At 43.2% G+C, this 26,284-nt stretch overlaps 1 protein-coding gene across 1 annotated transcript in view; it reads right to left on the reverse strand.

The window, feature by feature from the left end:
• The window catches only part of IGSF5 (immunoglobulin superfamily member 5), a 56,263-nt gene that overhangs the window by 23,487 nt on the left and 6,492 nt on the right, over nt 1-26,284 (reverse strand). The window contains exons 3-4 of the mRNA XM_032175229.1: nt 11,482-11,799; nt 5,858-6,157 (exon numbers count right to left, since the gene is read on the reverse strand). Coding sequence (XP_032031120.1) covers nt 5,858-6,157; nt 11,482-11,799 — 618 coding nt within the window. The remainder of the gene's footprint in view (nt 1-5,857; nt 6,158-11,481; nt 11,800-26,284) is intronic.

Genomic DNA, 26,284 nt, shown 5'->3' on the forward strand with positions numbered 1-26,284 from the left:
GCTCAAGATTTAAGAGACAGGCTTGAAATTCTCACTGGCATGAGACAGGATGCTTGTTAACTTACTCACACACTCCCTATCAGTAGACTTTCCTTCCCCTACTAGACAGACATATGAGTGTGCCAAACTTCCTGAATCTGGATATAACATTTTCTCTAATCTAACACAGAGAGAGCCTGCCTTAATCTAGGACACAGAGAGCCTGCCTTATTTTCAGGGAATGCATGTTTAACAGAAGGCAAGGGACACTTTGCTGGGAATGGTGACTAAGTCAAGGGAGAGAATGAGGGCCAGAGGGACTTTAAACACTCTGTTGTCCCTTAATTTAAACACAAAGTTCAGAAAGTGATGCCTGCATTCAGTTAAAAGCCCCAAACTCTGACCAAAATGGAACTGGTATTAGGAACCACATCACTTATTATTTCACTTCCTATTTGTTGTGACCACGCTCCATTGGAAGGCAAATGTTCCAAGTTTTATGCCTAGGTGAGACTTAAGCTGAAGACTCCCTTTAATCCATTGGAACCCGAAGTGTAGTGTATGAGTCAGCAAGAGGCAGGATTTAGTGCTGGGGCTACACAGATAGACCTTTCTTATTTTCATAACCATTTCAAATTTATCATATATAATATATATTTTATATATATATACACATAGGTATACACACATGCTTGTATATTTTTGTTTAGTATGGGACTAATTTTTTTAAAAAGAGTGCATTTGTGGTAGACTGAAAAATAGATCATAGCCATATATTATTGACAAATCAAAAATCTGACAGGGGACAGAAAACACAGACTCTTGGAATGATGTCATCCATAATCCAATCTTTTCATCGTGCAGACAAGACGCTCAGGACAGAGGGACTAAGCAAAGGGCACAGGGATCCCAGAACAGGAAGCCACAGGACCCCTGGCTCATATCTTTCCATCCTGCCATGTGTTGTCTCCAATGTAGAATAATCCTTCTGAGGAAAATATGGTCCAGGTATGACATAAATATATTTGCATAAAGTCTACAGCGGGGTGCTGGTCTGTGCCTTGTACCCTTATGGAGGGTGTGGGTGTGCCTGGCTCAGGTGAATGGCGGGTTTGCTGGAGAGGGTGAGTATACTATACCCGAGTAACCCACACACAGTCACTAAGGAACATTAGCTCCAAGGTCAACACCGCTTGGCTTCCTCCCTGCACTGCTTCACACCACTGTGTGCTTGTTGGGACCTCATTACTGACTTTACCATGTGCTTTAACCTCCGCTTGGAGATCGTCCTTTTCCCGTCTGTGAAGAAAAGGAAAATAGCATTTCCCAGATGCTCTCAAAGGAATGCATAGAGTTTTAAAAAGGTATAGAATTTCTTGAAACCAAATGGATTAATATAAAATGTCACCACCAACACGTGCCAAGTACATATTAATAGCAAATGTCACCACCATCATGTGCAAAGCATACGCCTGTGCCCACTAAAGGCGACACAAGAGATCTCTGAATCGGATCATGAGGTCAGGAGATCGAGACCACGGTGAAACCCCGTCTCTACTAAAAATACAAAAAATTAGCCGGGCGTGGTGGCAGGTGCCTGTAGTCCCAGCTACTCGGAGAGGCTGAGGCAGGAGAATGGCGTGAACCCGGGAGGCGGAGCTTGCAGTGAGCCAAGATCGCGCCACTGCACTCCAGCCTGGGCGACAGAGCAAGACTCCATCTCCAAAAAAAAAAAAAAAGAGAGATCTCCGAATCAATACTGTGAATGACAATCACTTCCTTTCCAGTCCTATGTGCTCTGGAGCAAGGACCGTTCTAAAACTCAGGCTCAGAGAAGGTAACTAATTTGCCCAGAAGACACACAGCTAGTGATTGGGTGAGCTGGGATTGGAACCCAGGCTGTCTAATGTCCAATTCTGTGTAGACATAGCACTTGATCGGGCTGGAGGGGAAGGCTAGGCCTCTTTTTCAGTTCAGTAGCCCCCAATCCTGGCTGCCCATTACAGTAACTTGGGAACATTTTTTACAATTGCAATTCCCAGGCTCCACAAAAACCAATGAAACAAAACCCCTAGGAGGAGCCTGAGCCTCAGCATGTTTATGAAGAAGGCTCCTCTGCTGTCTCTGACCCACAGCCAGGAGAGAGGACTTCTCTATTCTTCTCCTACCCACTTTACAGGTGAGAAAACTGAGCCCTGAAGGTTGCTGACTTGCCCAAAGTTGCACCATCAGTGCCAGGGCAAAGGCCTAGGACTGTCACTTCTACTACTCTTCTCTGCACCCAAAATTGCCATTTCTCAAAACGGTAAGGTTATAACCAGGAATCACTACATTCTACAAGGTGCTCATGTGTTCTAAAAACACTACTTCATTTTAACCATTTCACAACCTACACACAAATAAGTGCACAAAGAAAACCACCCCGAGGGGCAGATGGCTCTGACAGTGATTCTCGCAAGACAGGGTGAGAGGGCCTTACTCTCTAGTTTTGGATATATCTGCAATGCTCGAGGTTTGTATCATTTCTGTAGTTCAGAAAATCAATTTCTAAAAAACAGATCTGAAATGAGTGTTAGCCCTCCCAGTACGCTTTTCTCTAAAGAAACCTTTTGAACTATAAACCAGGAAGTACTTCATACAACCCTGTGACTTGCCCTGATTTGATAAGCTTCCAAAGCTGACGTCATTCTTCTTTCAATGACTTGCAGGGATCATTTCAGAAATGAAAACAAATGCTTCGCACTTTTGGGAAATGGGTAGAAAAATGGATGTTTATGTGATTCCTGAAGGAGCCTGAATGGGCACAGCCCCATTAACACTTGGCTCTCTGGAAACCTGGCTGTTCTTACAGCCTCGTCTGGTCACCAGCTCTGCCAACCAAGGCTACAATGAGGTCTCCAGCTAATAAAACTTACACAAAACACACAACATGCAGCCAGCCACCAGCTGCACTGGATCTTGATGAATAATTTAGAAACAAATTACCCTTTTCCAAATGAGTCCAATAAAGCTAGACTCATTGCAAGCACCCACTGAGCCTCCCTCTCCCAGCAGCCATGCCTCCAGCTGCTGTCGTTGAGGCACTAGTTCTGGTCTAAGAAGAATTCAGCGAATTAAACCTGATCAAGGGAAATTAAGTGCTCTCTTTCCCTTCCACTGCAAAAGAAAACATTTGCAGGCAAGCCAATCTCTAAAATCTCTCTCTCTAAAGTACCATCAATCAGCGCAGAGCTCCTGCTGTATCATTACCTTGTTAAGAGATATGCTTTAACCAGTCCATTTTATTCCATTTGGTGCTAATGGATTTTTTTAAATCTTCTCTTTCAAAGCCTAGACCATACTTTACTATATTTAAGTAGTCTAACTTATGATATTTAAGGTTGGTTCCCTGGAGAAATGACTGATTCCAGGTGGAGACAGGGGAGTGCAAAGTAAGACTGGAACACCTTACTGGTCCAGGTGCTCAAAAACTAATAGGGGGATGTCGGAAGGACGCCGGCACCAGCTTGGAGGGACATCAACTGACCAAGTCTGGAGCAATCTGGGTGTCAAAATGAAAAATGACGGGAATAGATTAGAATGTATTGAACAAAATTGAGTCCCTACTAAAACTGTGAGGAAAAAAAAAGGAAGAAAAAAAGAAAAGGAAGAAAGGGGAGGGAAGTCTCTTGTTTAACAAAAGAAAGCCAATTAATAGATACAGAAAGAATAATGAAAGCAGGAAATCACTCTTTACAATCACCAGAGAAGTAATTGATTCAGGCAATGAATGTAAAAGTTAGTAGGTGAGAAAAGAACAAAATCATCTCCTTTGCAAGGACGTGGATGGAGCTGGAGGTCATTATCCTTAGCAAACTAACACAGGAACAGAAAACCAAATACCACATGTTCTCACTTACAAGTGGGAGCTAAATGATGAGAACACATGGTCACATAGAGGGGAACAACACACACTGGGGTCTATCTAAGGGTGGAGGGTGGGAGGAGGGAGACAAGCAGGAAAAATAACTAATGGGTACCAGGCTTAGTATGTAGGTCATAAAATAATTCGTACAACAATCCCCTGTGACATGAGTTTACCTATACAACAAACCAGTATGTGTAATGCTGAACCTAAAATAAAAGTTTTTTTTAAAAATTGTATTAGGTGAAAGGCTGTGGGTAAACAGGATATTCCCACAATATCTATTGGCTACATATTAATTATAAAGTCAAAAAAGGTACTTTTATGTTGGATAAATTCAGGGTATGCCACCTTCACCAAAGGGTCAAACTTACACCGATGAAAACTGTCATCATGATATTACCTATATCTTGCCAAAAATATGTAACCTAAGTCAAAATATGTTGAAAAATTTTAGACAAATCCAAATTGATCCAAATTGACCCAAATTGAGAGGCATCTTGCAAAAATAACCTGTACCGTTCGAAAATGTTTATCTCAGAAAAGACCCGAAAAAATGGGAGAACACCAAGTGAAGATGAAGGCAGAGAGGAGGCTGTTGTTTCTACAAGCTAAGGAAGGTGGAAGATGACAAGCAACCACAAGGAATAAGGGGAGAGGTAAGGAGCAGAGGCTCCCTCCCAGCCCTCAGGAGGAACCAGCCCTGATGACACTTCCAACCTCCAGGACTGTGAGAAAATCCATTTCTGTTGTTTAAGTCACCAAGCCTGTGGCCCTCTGTTACGGCAGCCATGGGACCTCATATACCCTCCAAGTGGCTGCTCACACGGTGGGCGCAGTTGCCAGGTGAGCAGTTTCTGGAGACAGACTGCCTGTCATGTACTCACTCTACAGGTGAGTAGAGGTTGCCCTGTCATGTACTCACTCTACAGACGTGGGCAAAATCCCAACAGCACTGTCCCTGTCACCTTGCCCTTACAATAGGAATAACAGCAACACTCATACGGCTGTCGGGCGGGTTAATTCTGTGAATACTTGAGAAGTGCTCAGAATACTGCCTGATAACTTGGTAAGGGCTATAGGGTGCTGTTTATTATCGTTACCATCATTATTTGGCTTTGGCTCTGGCTTTGTTCTGAACTTTGGAAGATCTCAGGTAAAGGTGTTGCCACGGTGGGAAAAGCTTTAGACGAGAAGAAAAGCTCTTCTCGGCTTCTAGGCCCAGCTCTGCCACTTTGGCTGTGTGACCTGGATGAAAGCACAGAATTTCTCTGGGCCTCACTTCCTTTTTTGTAAAATGTTAAGTTAAAAGTCAATCTCCAACACCCCGGGCCCACCCTGTCCAGGCTGACTCAAAGCTCACAGGCGCTATGGGCCCCTTCAAGGAATGTGGTTAGAGTGTCTGGTACACCAAAAACCCCACAGGAGATTCTTTAGGGGGATCTAAACTTTAAAGTTATGTCACTTAGTCAAGTTAAACTATATACATATAGACTTGACACTTTCAGACACATTGTGGATTTGCTGCGGAAAAAAATGAAGCATTAAAATTCCACTAAGATTGGAAGAAATCCAGGAAAACCTGAACACCCTCCTCCAACACGAGCACCTGCTTCATACTGGCTCAGGGGGTGGAATCAAACTGAAACCGTGGGAGGTAAAAGCGAGAGAAAAAAATGTTCAATTCAAGCATTTGTCTCCAAACCTGATGCTCTTTGATGATAAATAATTGGCAAGATTCTAAATGGTTTTCAAATGTAGTAAGAGAAAAAAAACTTTAAGATGGAATTTAAAAAGCAGATGAGGGTATAAGATTATTAAGCTGACAGCAGACGTGATTGGCCTTATCATCCCCACCCAAAATCAAGGTCATCATATCATTTTTCCAGGCGTCGTGGATGAAGGAGTATTCTACATAATATTGAAGCATGAAATAATCATTCATTTCATATAAAGCAGAACGTCTTCACTTACCTTGGGGACGCTGAATCACAGTGAGATTTACAGTTGCAGACTTGCGGGCCTTCAGGCTCTTCCAGGTAGCCACGCAAGTCAAAGTCCCATTGCTCTGTGGGGTCAGAGCCAGGATGCTCACTGCACTTTGAAGGTCGCTGGGCTGCGGAACAAAATAATAGCTTGAATGGCTGACCAGGAGACCGAGCTCCCAGGAAATATCCGGGAGCCGGGTCCAGTGCGAGGCTCGACAAGTAACTTCACAAGGTTCATTCTCGGCGACTACAAGATTAACATTGGGAATGAACAGCTCTCCCATAACTAAAGAAGAAAAGAGAGAAACACACTGAAGTCATGACCGTGCCTCTCGCTTCTAAGTTCTCTTTTTCTTTTTTTTTAAGTTTTGCTTCAAATTACATTTTGTGAGACCTATTTTCCCAAGCCCAAAGAGGCTGCGTCTCTACTAGGAAATCTTAACTCAGATTTTATCTGGGTCTTTTTTGTCCACCTGCCAGGGTCTCTGAAGAAGGTGAGGTTGCCCACAAGAAAGCACAAAGTTACATAGAAAATGCTTCATAAAAGTCAGATACCAGGGGGAAATAATTACGTGGGAAAGAAAAGTGCATGCCATAGGGGGCTACACAATCCCTGAAGTGAGCTACAGAATTATCTTGGGCTGTCCAGGGAGCAAAGGGAAAAAGAGAAACGAGCTTCACCTTCTTCTCACCGTGACGAGGACACAGCCCAGAGTGGGACGCAAGTCTCCCCTGGAGTTTTGGTCAATCAGATACATTTTTATTTATTTCTAGGGTCATATGGTCTTAAACATAACTTCCTAGGATATTGCCTTAACATAGGTTTCTCATTACAAATTAAATAGAATTCCAATCTAATATTTACAGAAATAACTAACCCAAATCATGTATCAGAATACCTTAGATAAGTTATTTTTTTTAAGAACACTCTTGCCTAGGTCAGCATTCATACTGCAAACAACTTTCAAACACATTGTGGATTTGCTGCGGAAAAAAATGAAGCATTATAATTCCACTAAGATTGGAAGAAATCCAGGAAATCCAGGAAAACAAAATAATACTTGTTTTCACAAGCGTGACTAAAACAACCTGAGGATTGGCCCCAGGAAAGACACAGCCTTAGAGAAATGTGTGTGTATATATATACACATATATCCAAGCAAAAACATTCTGAAACTCTTGACTACACAACATAATGGAAAGAATACTGAACTAAGAATCAAAAAATGTGTTCCCAATCTTGGTTCTGCCAGAAAATTGTCATCACTTTGGGCAAGTCACTGGATTTTTTTGGCTCTCTTTGTTGTACTTACTGAATGAGATAGTTTGACCAGATCAGCACTTCTCAAACACTTTGGTTTCAGTAGCTTTTATCCTCTTCAAAAGCACTGAGGACTCCAAAGACCTTTCATTTGTGTGGGTTTTATCTACCAATATTTATCATATTTGAAATTAAAATTAAACAATTATTTTAAAATATGTATTTTAAAATAATTTATTACATGTTAATTTTGATTAACATATTTTCATGGAAACGAATCACATTTTTAAACTAAAAAATTAATAAGAGGAGTGACATTGTTTTATGCTTATATAAATCTCTGTAATGTCTGGCTGGATTCTCATAGCTGTCTCTTCATTCAGTCTGTTGCAATATACTGCTTTGTTTGAAGGATGTAAAGAAAACCTGACTTCACACAGATATGTAGTTGGAACAGTGAGGAGTATTTAATAGCTTTTTCAGGTAATTGTGGATATTCTTGAATACTGTACCAAAACTGTCTTTTTTTTTTTTTTTTTTTTTTTTTTTTGAGACAGACTTTCACTCTTGTTGCCCAGGCTGGAGTGCAATGGTGCCATGTTGGCTCACGGCAACCTCTGTCTCCCAGGTTCAAGCGATTCTCCTGCCTCAGCCTCCCGAGTAGCTGGGATTACAGGCATGCACCACCAAGCTGGGCTAATTTTGTATTTTTAGTAGAGACGGGATTTCTCCATGTTGGTCAAGCTGGTCTCAAACTTCCAACCTCAGGTGACCCACCCACCTCAGCCTCCCAAAGTGCTGGGATTACAGGCGTGAGCCACCACGCCCAGCACTTTTTGCTTTGAGAGATGGAATTTCACCATGCTGCCCAGGCTGGTCTCAATCTCCTGAGCTCAAGTGATCTGCCCGCCTGGGCCTCCCAAAATGCTGGGATTACAGGCGTGAGCCACCATTCCCGGCTGAGGTTTCTTAAATGTTTGTTACACAGTGGGATCTGAAACTCTATCAAGGAACTTTCATTTTCTGTTATGTTGAAACCCATTGCACTATCTGGCACTTTGAATGGACCTTTCATCCTTGCATGATTTTGTTACACTTCAGTCATCTGGAAAATGCTGAGTCCTGCAGACCTTCCCAATGTACAGTGGAAAGCTCTCCTGTGCACTTGTGAGAAGAAGGGTGAAAAAGGCAACAATAATAGGAATCTTCATATTATTATGAAAACAATCATGACTTCACAGACCATCCCGAAAGGATCTCAGGGTACATCGAGGAGTCCCCAGACTACAGTGAACTGGGTCAGCTCTGTAAGATCTTTTTGCTCTGAAATGTTAGCTTCCCAATTATTCCTTCCTGAATATTCCCTTGGAATAAGAAAGGCACTTTTGCTAATTCAAGGGCTACTGTAAATGCAACAAGGAGTGGAGAAAGGGTTTGTCCCTTGAGTCTAAAGGGTTTTGTGTTTGTTTTGTTTGACAGAGAGATGGTTTAAGATGACAGAACTGGGAGGAATGATATTGTCTCAGTTAATAACAGAAGCTCTTGAACTCAAGTCCTTGCAGCCCTCAAAACATAAGAGGTCTAGAGTTTGGTGTGTGATTGATTGGTGGATAAGGCAGTAAGTGGACCAACTCAGCAATCTGAAGGATTTCCTTTTTCTGTATACAATTGGGATTCCACTTTCCCCCACTGGCTTTCACAAAGGTTATCCAGTAGCATGACAAACTTATACAAAAGTGATACTAGAATATTCACATGGATTTTGGATGACTCAATTTGGAGTTATGTCATCTCTATTTCGTTGACATATAGGGAGGGGAAAAAATCATAGAATAATTCATGGTTGTTTCCTCTTTTTTCAAGATTCTTTCTCTCTTGAGGGAGACCCTGTTGCTCAGAAAACATTTGCTCCTCTAGGAACTAAGTGCCATTCAGAGCAATGAGACGAGGATGAAGGGATGCAGTTCTGTCCGAGTTCTCGGACAATATTGGGTTCCAAGATTGGGCTCCTCTTGCAATATCTTGGAGAAGTCTTTGCCTTCTCTAGACACTTGCTCTTCCATCTGTATTAAAACCAAAAACTACCATAATTACCAATATATAAAAAGTCATGTTAGGGGGATTCAGACAAATCTGTAGACTTGTGACTTTGGGAAAAGATGCTACAAAACCACATGGTTTCTGAATGTGACCTGTCATAAGTATAGCAGTAATAAGCCATGCCTGTGATGCTGTGTTTCCCTGCTCCAGGGATGCCCTCCACCTCTCTTGGTTTCCCATTCTGTCTACCATCTACAGACCTGGAAGTCACATCTCTAATGGCACCTTCTCCAAGAAATCATCCATGAAGGATTTATTGACTCTGTCAGCTCTCCTCCCAATTGGAACCCGAGCTTGCCTCCCTTGCATCTCACTTGCCAGCATCTGGGTGGCTGGCATCCCTATTATTTGAGCAACTTGCATTATCCACTCTTCTTGTGAGGTTCTAAAGAAAAAAACTGTGTCTTATTCTATTCCTCTGAGTCACTCTTAAATACCCAACACAATGGCATGCTTTTATTGGGAGCACAATAAATAATAGCAAATGGCCATACAGTGATTGCTATGAGCCAGGTGTGGTAAAGCCTTTACATAGACCTACACATTTGATACCACGGCAGCCCTATGATGAGGACACTCGGACTCAAAGTCATTAAGTAATTGTGTCCCAGGTCACACATTGTCATAAAGCGGTAACGTGGACCCAGGCAGCCAAGCCCCAAGTCTGCACTCCTGACAACTAGACCACTCTGGCTCCCAACTTAATGTGCAGGGAATTGAATCAGACAGGACTTTGGAGTCATCAAACCATCTTTAGCCATTTTTTCACCTGATCCACACAGCAAACCCATGAGGTGGGCCGGGAAGATTCATCTCCAGGTTAAAGATGAAGAAATTGAGCCATCTCAGGGGTCTCTCTGATAGATAATTGATGATGCCAAAACCAGAATTTATATCTTTGATTCTTTTTTCCTCTGTTCTTTCTCTTATATCACAAATTATCATAATAAGAATCTGGTTATGCAACATAGGCCAACAGTCCTAAATAGCCTTATAAAATCACTTATTTAGAAAATATAATTGTGCCCCTAATTAAACTATGCAAAATTAAAAACACACAAAAGTAAAGACACACCAATTTAGCTAAATTTCTAAAGTAAAAAAACATATTTTAAAACACAAATAGAAATAGGTAGACATGTCTCTACCAAAGGTTATCAAATCTGATTTAATAGCAACATAAATATGAACAAAATCTTTGGGAATTTCTTCCAGACAAGTAAATACATAGAGATAAGAAATAATTTATAAGATATAATATATTCTCTTATAAGAAATGCTGCCATGGAAATCAGGCACTCTATATCTTTAAATAGAGTATAAATACACTTTTAAAGAATGCAAAGTGATTAAATTTTGGTAAGACTATTCCAAATCTTTGTAAAGCATCCTTTTACTTTTTTACTGTGTAACATTATCTTCAGCACCTCCAAATTACCTCCAAAATGAAAAATAAGCTATTACTATAAATTTTGTTTATTCTTTTCTTTTCTCTCAATGACTTGATGTATTTGGTGAACACACGACTTGGACTATAATGGCTATCCCAGTGTAGCTGGCGGCAGGGTAGAGAAATAAGTTGGGGGGATTCTGCTGGAAAGAGGAAGGACTTAAAGCACGCTTCAGAGTTGATAAATGATGCAAGCAGAGAAATATAGTCATGTATACGGAAAAACTAGAGAAAGGGCAGTGATTGCCAACTGTCTCTAAATCAAAGAAAAATGACTGCAACTGGTCTTAGAAGAATTCCAGGATACGTTTCCAGAAAGGCTATTAAATACTGAAATGGATTCAAAGGGGAAGTGATAAAATCTGTCTCTATCAGTCTTAACCACAAAAAAGAAGGAAAGCAAAGATGGAAGGAGAAAAAGAATGAAGCAGGAAAAAGGGAAAGATGGGAGGAAGTGAGGAAGAAGGGGATAAATCAACAAAACAATAAACATTAGTCTATCCAGAATAATTCTAAACCTACTGCCAACTGAAGGCTAGAGCACATAGGAAGGAAGGAAGGTAGAGAGGGGGAGAAGGGACGAGGAAGGGAGGAGGTGGAGAGAGCATGAGGGAGGAAGGAGGCGACAAATAAACCACAAAACATTCATCAGTTCAGAATAATTGTAGGTCAACACCAACTGAAGGTAGACCACGTCTGCCATCATACACGGCATGAACTTTAGAAGGTCCTTCTTACCCTCTGACGTTTAACCTGATGTACTTCAGACGTGGCATTCAGAAGCCACCTGCATACACACCTTGGACTGTAAGGTAAGCAGATCCATGCAGGCGACTGTTCTGGAGGCTACATCTGATGTTCCCTGAATCACTAGGCTCCACATTGTGGATGATCATCTCCGAGGTGAAGTTCCCACCCTGGTCGTACCTCTGAGAGGTGAAGCGGTTACTGGTGATGATGGGCTCCGTGGGCCTGATGCTCAGCACCACCATGTCATTGAGAGCCCACATGATGAGCTTCCAGCCCTGGGAGACAGTGCAGTTGAAGCGAGCCTGGGAGCCCTTCAGGACTGTTGCATTTTGGGGGCCTTCTATGACTTCATTACCAGATCCAGAACCTGGAAGGTAGCCAGTTTTTCAAGTTGTTAAATGAATGGATCTCCATAGATCAACTGTGTGCTGTAACCTTTCTGTATTTACCAGTGGTAAACCCTGGGGTGTCCATTCAGTGGCTAAGACTGTGTCTTTTGAATCCTAACATCAGCTCTCCCTGGCAGATCAGGAGCTTCCGGTGGAAGCCACTGCCATGCCCTGCTTTCCACTCTACCCCCTAACTCCACGGCTGTATTGGATTGAATGGTATTCCTCAAAACACATGTCCACTGGATCCTCAGAATGGAACCTTTGAAAATAGGGTCTTTGCAGATGTAATTAGGTAAGGATCTCAAGATGAAATCAACCTGGGTTTAGAATGGGCCCTAAATCCACTCACAGGTGTCCCTATAAGAGAAATGCAGAGTGAGATTTGAGACACAGAGGCCTGCAGAGAAGAACACCATGTGAGGATGGACGCAGAGACTGGAGTGATGCATGTACAAGCCAAGGAATGGCAAGGATTGGAGCAACATCAGAAGCTAAGGAAGAGGCATGGAAGACCTTCCCTCAGAGCCTCCATGAAAAACCAACTCTGCCAACTGGCAACATCCCAGGATTTGCATTCACAGCAGTGGGGCTGGGACCCAAACTCAGACCTTCCGCTCTGAATTTCATACTCTTTTCCCTTCTGATGTCATTCAGAGTTTATAGCAAGAAGACACCCTGGCAGACCACATACCGTGGCTTCTCCTAGTTTGTGCCCACCCCATCAGTGAGACTGCAACATGTCCTACTACCTTCTGGTGTTGTGGGATCCCTGTGGGTGAACCAGGTAGCCTGCCATCCTATACACTGGGTAGCCCCAAAAACTGCAGCTCCTCCCTTTCCTTCTGCCTTGTAAAGTCAAATGGCAAGGTAGGCCAGGTGCAGTGGTTCACACCTGTAATGCCAGCACTTTGGGAGGCCGAAGCGGGCAGATCACCTGAAGTCAAGAGTTCAAGACTAGCCTGGCCAACATGGTGAAACCCCATCTCTACCAAAAATACAAAAATTAGCCAGGCGTGGTTGTGGGTGCCTGTAAGCCCAGCTACTCAGGAGGCTGAGGCAGAGAATCACTTGAACCCAGGAGGCGGAGGTTGCAGTGAGCCGAGATCACACCACTGCACTAGAGCCTGGGCAACAGAGCAAGACTCTGTCTAAAAAAATGGCAAGGCAGGTTCTAAAAGAATCTCATTATAGCCCTAAAGGTTTCTGGGGAGGAATCACACCGTTGGACACACAGTAGCACACTAGCACTTCACCTGCGTACCCAGGCACATTGTGGGGGCCGAACGGCCCCTGCAAGAACAACAGGTGAAAGGGAAGGAGTAAGCTGCCACCAGGAACGGTCCCCTCCAGAAGCAGGACCAGGAGGCGAGGATGCCAGGGTGGAGGAGGGGCCCACTGGCTGGGGAGAGGCAGAACTGAAGAACGTGAGAGTTCACTAAGGCTAAGCCAGCATTTGGATAAACATGATTACTACTCTTTGTTTTGTCCCTGGACATCATTTAAAAAAAGAGAGAGAAAGTATGACTCTAAAACACAACTCAGATTAGGTATTCTCCCTGACCTCAAGGCAAGTCTCTCTGATCCAAGATCTCTTTGATCTTTGATTTTTGTTATAAGTGTGAGAAATGGAATTTGAAAACAATTCCCCCAGGGAAGCCACAACGGGCTTTCCATGAGCTCTGAATTGCTTGTTAAGAAGAAGAGAAAATATCCTTTGCCCACTTTTTGATGGGGTTGTTTTTTTCTTGTAAATTTGTTTGAGTTCATTGTAGATTCTGGATATTAGCCCTTTGTCAGATGAGTAGGTTGCAAAAATTTTCTCCCATTCTGTAGGTTGCCTGTTCACTCTGATGGTAGTTTCTTTTGCTGTGCAGAAGCTCTTTAGTTTAATGAGATCCCATTTGTCAATTTTGGCTTTTGTTGCCATTGCTTTTGGTGTTTTAGACATGAAGTCCTTGCCCACGCCTATGGCCTGAATGGTATTGCCTAGGTTTTCTTGTAGGATTTTAATGGTTTTAGGTCTAACATTTAAGTCTTTAATCCATCTTGAATTAATTTTTGTATAAGGTGTAAGGAAGGGATCCAGTTTCAGCTTTCTACATATGGCTAGCCAGTTTTCCCAGCACCATTTATTAAATAGGGAATCCTTTCCCCATTTCTTGTTTTTGTCAGGTTTGTCAAAGATCAAATAGTTGTAGATATGCGGCATCATTTCTGAGGGCTCTGTTCTGTTCCATTGATCTATATCTCTGTTGTGGTACCAGTACCATGCTGTTTTGGTTACTGTAGCCTTGTAGTATAGTTTGAAGTCAGGTAGCGTGATGCCTCCAGCTTTATATACCCAAAGGAGTATAAATCATGCTGCTATAAAGACACATGCACACGTATGTTTATTGCGGCACTATTCACAATAGCAAAGACTTGGAACCAACCCAAATGTCCAACAACAATAGACTGGATTAAGAAAATGTGGCACATATACACCATGGAATACTATGCAGCCATAAAAAATGATGAGTTCGTGTCCTTTGTAGGGACATGGATGAAACTGGAAAACATCATTCTCAGTAAACTATCGCAAGGACAAAAAAACCAAACACCGCATGTTCTCACTCATAGGTGGGAATTGAACAATGAGAACTCATGGACACAGGAAGGGGAACATCACATTCCGGGTACTGTTGTGGGGTGGGGGGTGGGGGGGGCGGGGACAGCATTAGGAGATATACCTAATGCTAAATGACGAGCTAATGGGTGCAGGAAATCAACATGGCACATGGATACATATGTAACAAACCTGCACATTGTGCACATGTACCCTAAAACCTAAAGTATAATTAAAAAAAAAAAAAAAAGAAGAAGAGAAAATAGGCAAGTCTGCACCCCGAGGGTCCATGATGTAATAACCACACTCCTCCTGCACTCCCACGTCGGGTCAATGGCAGACAAGTGGACAGAGCCCCGCAGGGTGAGTGTGGGGATGATGGGGTGGGTGAGCCCCAGCCTCACCCTGTGAGAAGTCCGGGCCACACAACACCAACAGAACAAGCATCCCTCTGAAACCACAGTTCCTTCCAGTGCCTTGTGCAAAGTGCTGAGATTATTTCACTCTAAGGCCAGTCTTTATGTACCCCAGAGGCCACACGTGTCACTACGGAATCATACAATCTGTGCAGGCCATATAACCCTATTCTGCAGCTGGGAGATGAAAAGGAGGGAGGAGGGAGCTACACCAAATGGAAACTTCTTGACTTTGATTTGACTTTCAGATGAAACAGGAGGCATCCAACCCTAAACACCAAATTTCCCTGACTGTATTACCTATGTTTAGCTAGGCATTTAGCTCTAACTGTTTAAGAGCCACGAAGATCAGCATTTTTCTATACTGCAAGGTCAGGCAGTGAGATGAGGAAGGCCAGCCAAACATTTCTTCAGAATAAACACTGGAGGAAGGTTAACGTCCTCGCTAGAACAAACCCTAAGTAAACCACGCTACAGCTGTGCCTCAAGACTCAGGAGCTGTATTTCTGGTCACTTTAGGTCCCGGGAGCTCATCCCTCTCTCAGCTGTGTCTTATCAACAGTAACCTTCCCCTGTACAGAATAGGAGAAAACTGTAAAGAAGACCCTGAATCCCACAGTCACCTGCCTCACTTAAAACCTCCCTTTCCTCTTTGCTCTCCCTTTTGCTTTATAGAGGAAACAGTCAGATGGGGGGCAGAGAACTGGGAAAGATCAATGTCTCCTCCTGCCTGAGAACCTCCCTGTGGCCACTAGCTGTGGTTGTCACTAAGGACCAGTGGCTGATCTTTTTCTCCTCTTGCCCAAATTCTTATCTAAGGGACTGGGGGATCCACCCTACAAACCCTCATCAGAGGGGTTTCATTGAACACTAGAAAATGCGGCCTGCTTTCCAGCCTGACTCTGGCATAGCATCACATGACAGGTAAAGAAGGAAATCAAAATATTTAACCCCCAATATGTTTTATTTGCCATATCTTGAAATAGGCCGCAAAGCTGACTCTTATGGAGAAAATTACCTTCTGAAGAGAATCGTCTTCCTTTTCCTTACTTTTTCCTGATCCAGGAGAGGATCAACTGTGCTAAGAACATTTATAATCCATTCTCTCTGCACCTGCAACCTGGAGACTTCCTCTGCATAATCGGAACCCTGGTCGCCACAACCCCTTATCTTAACCCAGACATTCCCCACTATTGTTTCCAGGTCTTTAGGCATTTATTTAACTCTTTAAACCAATTGCCAATTAGAAAATCTTTGAATCTACCCATGACCTGGATGTACATCTTACGTGTATTTGATTGATGTCTCATGTCTCCCTAAAATGATCACCTTGGGCACTGTTCTCAGGATATCCTGAGGGCTTTGTCATGCACCATTGGCCACTCATATTTGGCTCAGGATAAATCTCTTCAAACACTTTACAAAGTTTGACTCCTGTTGTCCACAGTCACCCAACACAACATCCTGGCCTCTGCTGGCTACACGATTTCCTTATAGGAGTTTATCCACTCGGAAGATTCTTATTTATGCCAACTCTCTCCTGTTCTCAAATCCATATCTCGAGCCCTGCCCTCTTGCTTTCTCTCCTGTCCTACCAGGCGTCTCTGAGTAAACAACTGGTTCCCACCCACCATTGAAAAGATTCCCTTTCAGCTGGACGCAGTGGCTCACACCTGTAATCTTAGCACTTTGAGAGGTCAAGGCAGGAGGATCACTTGAGGCCAGGAGTTCAAGACCATCCTGGAAAACATAACAATATCCCATCTCTACAAAAAAATTAAAAATAGCTGTGTGTGGTAGCATGTGCCTGTGGTCCTAGATATTTGGGAGGCCAAGACAGGAGGACTGCTTAAGGCCAGGAAGTTGAGTCTGCAGCAAGCTGTCACTACACCACTAAACTCCAGCCTGGGTGACAGAGCAAGACTCTGTCTCAAAAAAAGAAAAGGAAAGGAAAGATTCCCTTTCTCCTATTCATGCCATCATCTTGTACATCTTCTTTTGAGAAGTATCTGTTCATGTCCTTTGCCCATTTTTTAATTGGATTATTTGATTTGTGCTTGTTAAGTTCCTTGCAGATTCTGGATATTAGACCTTTGTCAGATGCATAGTTTGTGAATATGTGAATATTTTCTCCCATTCTGTAGGCTATCCATTACTCTCTTGGCAATTTCTCTTGCTGCACGGAAGCTCTTTAGCTTAATTAGATACCACTTGCCAATTTTTGGTTTTGTTTCCATTGCTTTTGGAGACTTAGCCATAAATTATTTGCCAAAGCCAATGTCAAGAAGGATATTTCCTAGGTTTTCTTCTAGGATTTTCACAGTTTGAAGTTTTATATTTAAATCTTTAGTCCATCTTGAGTTAATTTTTGAATGGTGAGAGGTAAGGGCCTAGTTTTATTCTTCTGCATTTGGCTAGCTGGTTAACCCAGCACCATTTATTCAATAGGGAGTTCTTTCCCCATTGTTTACTTTTGTTGGTTTTGTCAAAGGTCAGATGGTTGTAGGTGTATGTTATTTTGGGGTTCTCTATTCTGTTCCATTGGTCTATGTGTCTGTTTTTGTACCAGTGTCATGCTGTTTTGGTTACTGTAGCCTTGTTGTATAGGCTGAAGTTGGGTAATGTGATGCTTCCAGCTTCACTCTTTTTGCTTAGGATTGCCCGGACTTTGTTTGAAAGATTTCCATCATTTAGGATAAAAACAGATAATCCTTAACATTATCATATTTTAACACTTGACAGGCCAGGTGAGGTGGCTCATGCCTGTAATCCCAGCACTTTGGGAGGCCAAGGTGGGCGGATCACGAGGTCAAGAGATCGAGACGATCCTGGCCAACATGGTGAAACCCCATCTCTACTCAAAATACAAAAAATTAGCTGGGCGTGGTGGCGTGCATCTGTAGTCCCAGCTACTCGGGAGGCTGAGGCAGGAGAATTGCTTGAACATGTGAGGCGGAGGTTGCAGTGAGCCGAGATCACGTCACTGAACTCCAGCCTGGCGACAGAGCGAGACTCCGTCTAAAAAAAAAAGACCTAACTTAGTCCCACATCAACTCTCTCTCCAGCTACAATTTTTCCCAAACTTCACGCTCCAATCACCAGACCTCCTTTAATTTATCAACCTCACCAACTCTTTCTGGCCTCAGGGCTCTCACATGTGCAGTGACCGGCCTGCAATGCAGTCTCTAACCCCTGGCCTGATTGTCCGGGGGTTACAATTGTCACAGTAGTTGTTTGGTATTTACTTTCGCTCACAATTAATGCCTGTTTTCCCTACTGGGCTCTAAGTTCTGTGTTAACAAGAACAATACCTTGTTTTCCTCAACCTTACATCCCAGTGCCTGCAACAAAGTGGTCCATAACAACTGCTCAGTGAATATGTACTGAGTGAATAAACATGGTGGCTGAGTTCTATATAACCCATTATACAGTAGGAAAGGTAGCAAGGAGAGGGCTGGGAAGAGACTTATGGGTGCACATACAGGTTGGTAATGGATATTCAGAGCCATATCTACAAATGAAAATGACTCCACCCATAAGACTTTCCAACATGAAGCATTTGAACGCTTTGGTATTCATTACAAATTTGCATTCATTACAAATTTTGGGATGGACCCTCAGGAGCTCTAGAATTACCCCATATATACTCTCCCCTCCTGAAACAGCCACCTCCAGGCCTCAACCCAGATCCTCAATGCCCTCAAAACAGCATGTATGCCTCAGCTTTTTTTTTTTTTTGCGACAGAGTCTTGCTCTGTCACCCGAGCTGGAGGACAGTGTCACAATCTCGGCTCACTGCAACCTCTGCCTCCTGGGTCCAAGCAATTCTCCTGCCTCAGCCTCCCGAGTAGCTGGGACTACAGTTGCGTGCCACCACACCCTGCTAATTTTTTGTATTTTTAGTAGAGACGGGGTTTCACCATGTTAGCCAGAATGGTCTCAATCTCCTGACCTCATGATCTGCCTGCCTCAGCCTCCCTGCTGGGATTACAGGCGTGAGCCACCGCATCCAGCCTGCCTCAGCTTTTTCAGGGAAAAGTATCTGAGAAACACTAGACCCAGAGTTCATCCATTGCCCACCAAACCTTTGGAAGAGTTTTGTGTAACCATGGCTGAAATAGGCCCATATGGTGCCATATGCCTAAGATGCATATTAAGGGTGGTTTGTTAACCCTACAGTCAGTCCCTAAGCTCTACACAAGCAAGGACCTTGTCTTCCTCTCCATTCTACAAACGTTTAACAAGCACCTCCAGAACGCTTTGCATTGCTTACTACAGGCTTTTAGAATATCTTCATCCCAAAACACATTTTGACACCACATTCTGGTGCTCTTAGATTTAATGTGTAAATAGACCCAAAGCCAAAATGTCACAAAACATTTCTTAGGCAGGCAACACACTCGGATACTGCCCATTCAAATAATTCCATTTCATTCTTTCAAACACTGTCATGGCCACAACTGTAAAACATATTGTCTAGCCACCTAAAATAGAGTAGATATGTTTGTAAAGTACAAAACAAGCAAAATGTGTCTACACAGTTAGAAGTCACAATGATGGTCACTGGGAGTGGGCTGGAGTAACTGGAAGGGAGTTGTCCATTGAATGCTCTTGGTCTCAACAGCGATCATACAAATGTGCTCACTTTGTGAAAAGTCATCCAGCTGTACCTTTATGACATGTGCCCCTTTCTGTATGTCTATTATTCTTCAAATAAATGCCTTCAAGTCACTGCCATCAGGAATGCAAGAGGAGTTTATAATCTAGTTGGGAACACAAAACTAACACCCCTGAAGCAATGGAAACTAAACAAACCTAATGAAAACCAAAGCTGGCTGTGAAAACCCCAGTTCCTCCCAGCACCCCTATGTATAGTGTAGAGACTATACACTATGCCTTTCGCATAGAAAGTAATCTGACCAGGAGACCCAGGCCTTGCACACACAGGAGTTCACTCCAGCTGACACCATTGGAGAGCGCTGGGGTGGTGAGGAAGCGGAAGTGTCCCACACAACAGAACCCTCACCCTGTCAGTAAATGGAAACAGAGATTCTCGCCCTGAAAATGGCAAGGGTTAGGAGGCTTCAGGGAGGAGGTGATTTCTGAGTCAGGTCTTCCTTGAAGCCCAGATAGAAATTGAAGAGGTGAGAAACGAGGGAGGGAAAGGGACATTTCAGCAGGTACAACAACTTGTGGGAAGGAACCTAATGCAGACTCCCAGGATGGTGATGGCCCTGGTGAGGATGGGGAAGGACCGTTCTGGAAGTCGAGTCCATGCAGGAGGAAATGGGCCTCACAGAAGAGGTCGCCGTGGGAAGGGATGCAGTGGGAAGTGGCTGAGAAAGACCCTTCTGGCAGTTGTGTGTTCCAGCGGCCTCCTATGGCCCTTGTCTTCCCCCAACACTCCAAGTGGACATTGGTGAACAGCCCACCAAGCTCAGGTGATCCCTACCTGCCAGCCCAGCCAGGATGACCAGCACAGTCAGGACAGCTTTCCCGCAGCCCTGCACCTCCATATGTTCTTCCTGGCCCTGGGAAAATCAAGCAAGCAGGCAACAACCCATCACTGAAGAGCATCTACTGTTCAGAAGTCTTCTGTGCCCATCCCCACCCCCCGTGCCCCCGCAGCTGGTGTGTACCCGTAGACACATTAGATAGGCGCATCACAGTGTGGACAGGGGCAGCCTCATCTGGGAAGTGTTAGAAAGCACAGGCTGGGCGCGGCGGCTCACGCCTGTAATTCCAGCACTTTGGGAGGCCAAGGCAGGTGGATCGTTTGAGGTCAGGAGTTCGAGATCAGCCTGGCCAACATGGCGAAACCCCATCTCTACTAAAAAAACAAAAATTAGCCAGGTGTGGTGGTATGCACCTGTAATCCCAGGTACTCAGGAGGCTGAGGCAGGAGAATCGCTTGAACCTGGGAGGCGGAGGTTGCAGTGAGCAGAGATCACATCATTGCACTCCAGCTTGGGTGACAGAGAGAGACTCTAAAAAAAAAAAAAAAAAAAAAAGAATGCACATTTCTGAGTCCACCTCAGACCTCCTGAATCAGAAACCCCTGGGGTGGGCCCAGAATTTTGGATTTAAAGAAGCCCTCCAGGTGATTCTGGCGCCTAGTCAAATTTGAGAATCACTGGATGAAATCGTCTTACCCCACCCACGAGCCCACCTGCATCATGAAGGGATGCAGATGGTGTAGCCTCACCTCTGAATGACTGACCAAAATGCAGATCATGGGCTTATTACATTCGTTTCAATCACTAATCACTGAGAAAAAACTCCTGCCCTCATGAGCTCACATTCTCAAAAGGAAAGACAGGCAACCGAATGAATAAATAGATGATATAGCCTATTAGAAGGTGGCAATAGGTGTGGGGAGAAACAGGACAAGGAGGGGGACCAGCTACCACTTCAAACAGGGTAGTCGGAGAAAGGCCCCCGGGAAGGTGCACCATGCACAGCGAATGAGGTGAGACAACAGCCACCGCATTGGACACCTGCAGGAAGAACTTTCCCAGCAGAGGAAAGTGCAGGTACTAAAGCTTTCGAGGGGACTGTGCCTGCTGTGCTTGATAAGCTTCAGAGAAGTCTCTGTGGCAGGGAGGGGTAGGTGGAAGGGGTGAGGTCAGAGTTCAGGGAGGCCAGGATAGACGGGGTAAGGCCTGGCCAGACCATTGACAGCACATGAGGATTCTGCCATGTATACCTCTTGTTCCTTCCTTCCAACCGGTTCCCTTTGTTCTTTGATGCCCTCTTGGTCACCCTCCACCCTTGCATTTTTTTCCTTTTTGCTTTTTTCTCTCCCCTAGGAGAGGCTTATCCAAGACACTCACCAGTACTGATGTATCCTCCTGGAAAACTCAGGGTTAGATCACCTACGTGCTGAACATGTCATGAACCACCTGCAAAACAACACTCCTTAGCCACAGGAAAGGGTCTCTTTATTGCAAACATTCCTCCACAGCACCAATGAGTGGAGTCCAGTGACCCGGACGGTTCTCATTTCAGCTTTGGCATCTACACACATTCCACAGCCCCGCGAGTCTCGTCCACCCATCCCTCCAGAATATGAGGTGCCAGGTCCCATCAGGGACTTTGAGGAGAGACTTTATAACGTGCTGACAACACACATCCAGGGCTCCAGTGTCCTTTCTTTTCTGACAGGCCCTAGAAGGCAGACCCCACAGCCAACCCAGAAGCAAAAATACAAGAATTGAAACTGTGATGGGAAAACAACTACCACACCTTGATCTGCGGACATCTCATCCGAGTTACTGAATGAAACCCAGAGTGTCAGCGCAAAGGACAGCAAATATTCTCAGGCCCACGACCTGCATTTAGCATTTAAGTGCATTACTGGGTATTCACAGCCTCGAGAAAGAATGTGGGGTTTCCACCCCTTTGTTTCTCTGAGGTCTTCAGAAAGCAAAATTCAACATGTGCCCTAAACTATAACTACTTGTGTCTGTAATTCTTTTGTTTGTTTGTTTGAGACTGAGTCCCACTCTGTTACCCAGGCTGGAGTGCAATGGCATGATCTTGGCTACTGCAACCTCTGCCTCCCGGGTTCAAGCAACTCTCCTGCCTGAGCCTCCCAAGTAGCTGGGAGTACAGGCACCCGCCCCCATGCCTGGCTAATTTTTTTTGTATTTTTAGTAGAGACGGAGTTTCACCATGTTGGCCAGGCTGGTCTCGAACTCCTGACCTCAGGTGATCCGCCTGCTTAGGCCTCCCAAAGTGCTGGGATTACAGGCATGAGCCACCACTCCCAGCCCATAATTTAATATAAGGTTTGAAATACCTGTGCTGCAGCACCATTTCATTTTGGGACCCAGCCCCTTGCAATAATCTACAATAGACTCAGCAAATCCCTACAAATATGCCTCAGTAGCACAACCAAAATGAATCCAACCTTCCCAGATTGATCCAAAATCCAGAATTATGAAGTGTCAAATAAACCATTTGCTTTTTTTTTTTTTTTTTTTTTTCCAGTCTGGAGTGCAGTGGTGCAATCTTGGCTCACTGCAAGCTCCGCCTCCCAGGTTCAGGCCATTCTCCTGCCTCAGCCTCCCAAGTAGCTGGGACTACAGGCACCCGCCACCATGCTCGGCTAATTTTTTTTTATTTTTAGTAGAGACGGGGTTTCACCATGTTAGCTGGGATGGTCTTGATCTCCTGACCTCATGATCTGCCCACCTTGGCCTCCCAAAGTGCTGGGATTACAGGCATGAGCCACCGCGCCCAGCCATCATTTACTAATTTTTAAGGTTCAATTAACACAACTCCACAAGTAGTCATCTGGAACGTCAGGCTCTAGCAGAGGATGAAGGAGAAATTGAGTCGTCTAGTTATAAAAAATTACATATTTTACCAAAAGCAGTCACTGCCAAGTGTGAACCCAGTGTTACACAAAACGACACAGCAACAGATTAAGGTCTGTTAGGAAAGACTTCTAGTCCCTGACAAGCAGGTAGAGTCAGGCAACAGACTAAGAACAGATTGCTTAACTTACTCAACACTCCATTCTGCCAACATCCTCACATGTCATCTGCATTTCATCTCTGTATGAAAGAGGAGTCTAGCAGAATCACAGGGCAGGCAGTGCAAAAACACCTTCAGAGCTCCAGGAACCAAGCAGTGAGGTTGCTACAGATATGGATTTGAGAGGGGATAGCATTTGAAGGGTGTATGCAGTTGAACACTGTCATAAAGCTGATTTCAAGTTTAACTGAAATCAGACAAGCTGCTTTAATTAAATAAAGACATATGCCAGATATTGTTCATTAATATCCCTATGGGGTAGTCTGAACAGGACTTGAGATTTAACTTGTCATTCATTTCATTATAGCAGACTTGAATTACCTACACTTAGTTGAAAAATCTTTTTTTCTTAAAGTCTTTAGTCTTACTAAATTGTATTAAATAGACAGGATTTAGCCACCCACCAATTCCTCCCTGTCCTGACAAGAGATAAACACACTCAGAAGATCAGCCAGGACTCACCAAGCTAGTCCTCTCAGAAAGAAAATTGATGCTTTTGAGATCTCACTCAGCCCCTTATTTTTGGATTATTGGAAACAGCTTGAAAATGGAATCTTCGAAAGTGGCAGAAAATGTCATGTTTGGGGCAACAGCAAGAAGCTCAAAAACAAACAGAATAGGGAGCAAGTGCCTGCTCAAGGTTGGTGGGAAATAGCCATACAGATTCCTCAGCAGAAGCCTTATAAGCCAGAAGGGATTGAAGTCCTATCTTTAGCCTCTTTAAACAAAATGATTGTCAGCCAAGAATTTTATACCCAGCAAAACTAAGCTTCATAAATGAGAGATAAAGTCTTTTTCAGACAAAAAATGCTAAAGGCATTTGCCATTACCAAACCAGCACTACAAGAAATGCTAAAAGGAGTTCTAAATCTTGAAACAAAAGTTTGGTATGCACCCAAATAGAACCTGCTTAAAGCATAAATCTCACAGGGTCTACAAAACAATAACACAATTAAAAATAGAAGTATCTAGGTAACAACTAACATGATGAGTACAACAGTACCTCACATCTTAATATTGACCTACTGTAAATGGCCTAAATGCTCTTAAAAGATACAAAATGGCAGAATGGACTAAAAAACAAAAAAACACCAACCAGATATCTACTGTCTTCAAGAAATTCAGCTAACACCTAAGCACTCACATAAACTCAAGGTGAAAGGTTGGAGAAAGATATTTCACACAAATGGAAACCAAAAGCAAGCAAAAGTAGCTATTCTTATTTCAGACAAAACAGACTTTAAAGCAACAACAGCTGAAAAAAAAAGACAAAGAAGGACATTATATAGTGATAAAAGAATTAATCCAACAAGAAGATATTACAATAGTGATAAAAGAATTAATCCAACAAGAAGATATTACAATCCTAAATTTACATGCACCTAACAATGGAGCACCCAGATTTTAAAAACAATTACTACTAGACCTACAATATTAGATAGACCTCAACACAATAATAGTGGGGGACTTCAATACCCCAGTGATAACACTAGACAGATCATCAAGGCAGAAAGTCAACAAAGAAACAATGGACATAAACTATACCCTAGAACAAATGGAACTTACAGATATTTACAGAACATTCTTCCCAACAACTGTAGAGTATAAATCTGGAGGCTTCACATTACCTGACTTCAGATTATACCACAAGGCTATAATTACCAAACAGCTTGGTACTGGTATAAAAATAGGCACATAGACTAATGGAACAAAATAGAGAACTCAGAAATAAAGCCAAATACTTACAGCCAACTGATCTTCAACCAAGCATACAAAAAACTAAATTGAAGAGAGGACACCCTATTAAATTAATGATCCTGAGGTAACTGGCAAGCCACACATAGAAGAACGAAACTGGATCCCCATCTCTTACCTTATACAAAAACTAACTCAAGATAGATGAAAGACTTAAATCTGTGACCCAAAACTCTAAGAATTCTAGAAAATGGCATCAGAAAAAATGCCTGGACATTAGCTTAGGCAAAGAACTAATGACTAAGACCTCAAAAGCAAATGCAAAAAAAAAATAAATAGGACCTAATTAAACTAAAAAGCTTCTGCTCAGCAAAAGAAATAATCAGCAGAGTAAACATACAACCCACAGAGTGGGGGAAAATATTTGCAAACTATGCCTCCAACAAAGGACTAGTATCCAGAATCTGCAAGGAACTAAAACAAATCAGCAAGAAAAAAAAAAAAAAGAATAAGTCCATCAAAAAGCAGGCAAAGAACATGAATAGACAATTCTCAAAAGAAGATATACAAACAGCCAACAAACATATGAAAAATACTCAACATCACTAATCAGGGAAATGCAAGTTAAAACCACAATGAGATGCTGCCTTACTCCTGCAAGAATTATGATAAAAGAAAAACCCATAAATGTTGGTGTGGATGTGGTGAAAGGGAATACTTTTACACTGCTGGGAATGCGAATTATACAAGCACTGTGAAAAGCAGTAGGAGGTTCCTTAAAGAACTAAAAGTAAAACTACCATCCGATCCAGCAATCCCATTACTGGGTATCTACCCAAAGGAAAAGAAGTTGTTATATGAAAAAGACACTTGCACATGCATGTTTATAGCAGCACAATTGCAATTGCAACAATATGAAACCAACCTAAATGCCCATCAGCCAATGAGTGGATAAAGAAAATGTGGTATATATACACCAGGGACTACTACTTAGTCATAAAAAAAGGAATGAAATAACATATTTTGCAGCACCTTGGATGGAGCTGGAGGCCATTATTCTAAGTGAAGTAACTCAGGAATGGAAAACCAAACGTCATATGTTCTCACTTATAAGTGGGAGCTAAGCTATGAGGATGCAAAGGCATAAGAATGACACAATGGACTTCGGGGACTCATGGAGGAAGGGGGTGAGGGATAAAAGAC

This window comes from Hylobates moloch, unplaced genomic scaffold (assembly GCF_009828535.3).
Source record: "Hylobates moloch isolate HMO894 unplaced genomic scaffold, HMol_V3 SCAFFOLD_14, whole genome shotgun sequence".
NCBI lineage: Eukaryota > Metazoa > Chordata > Mammalia > Primates > Hylobatidae > Hylobates > Hylobates moloch.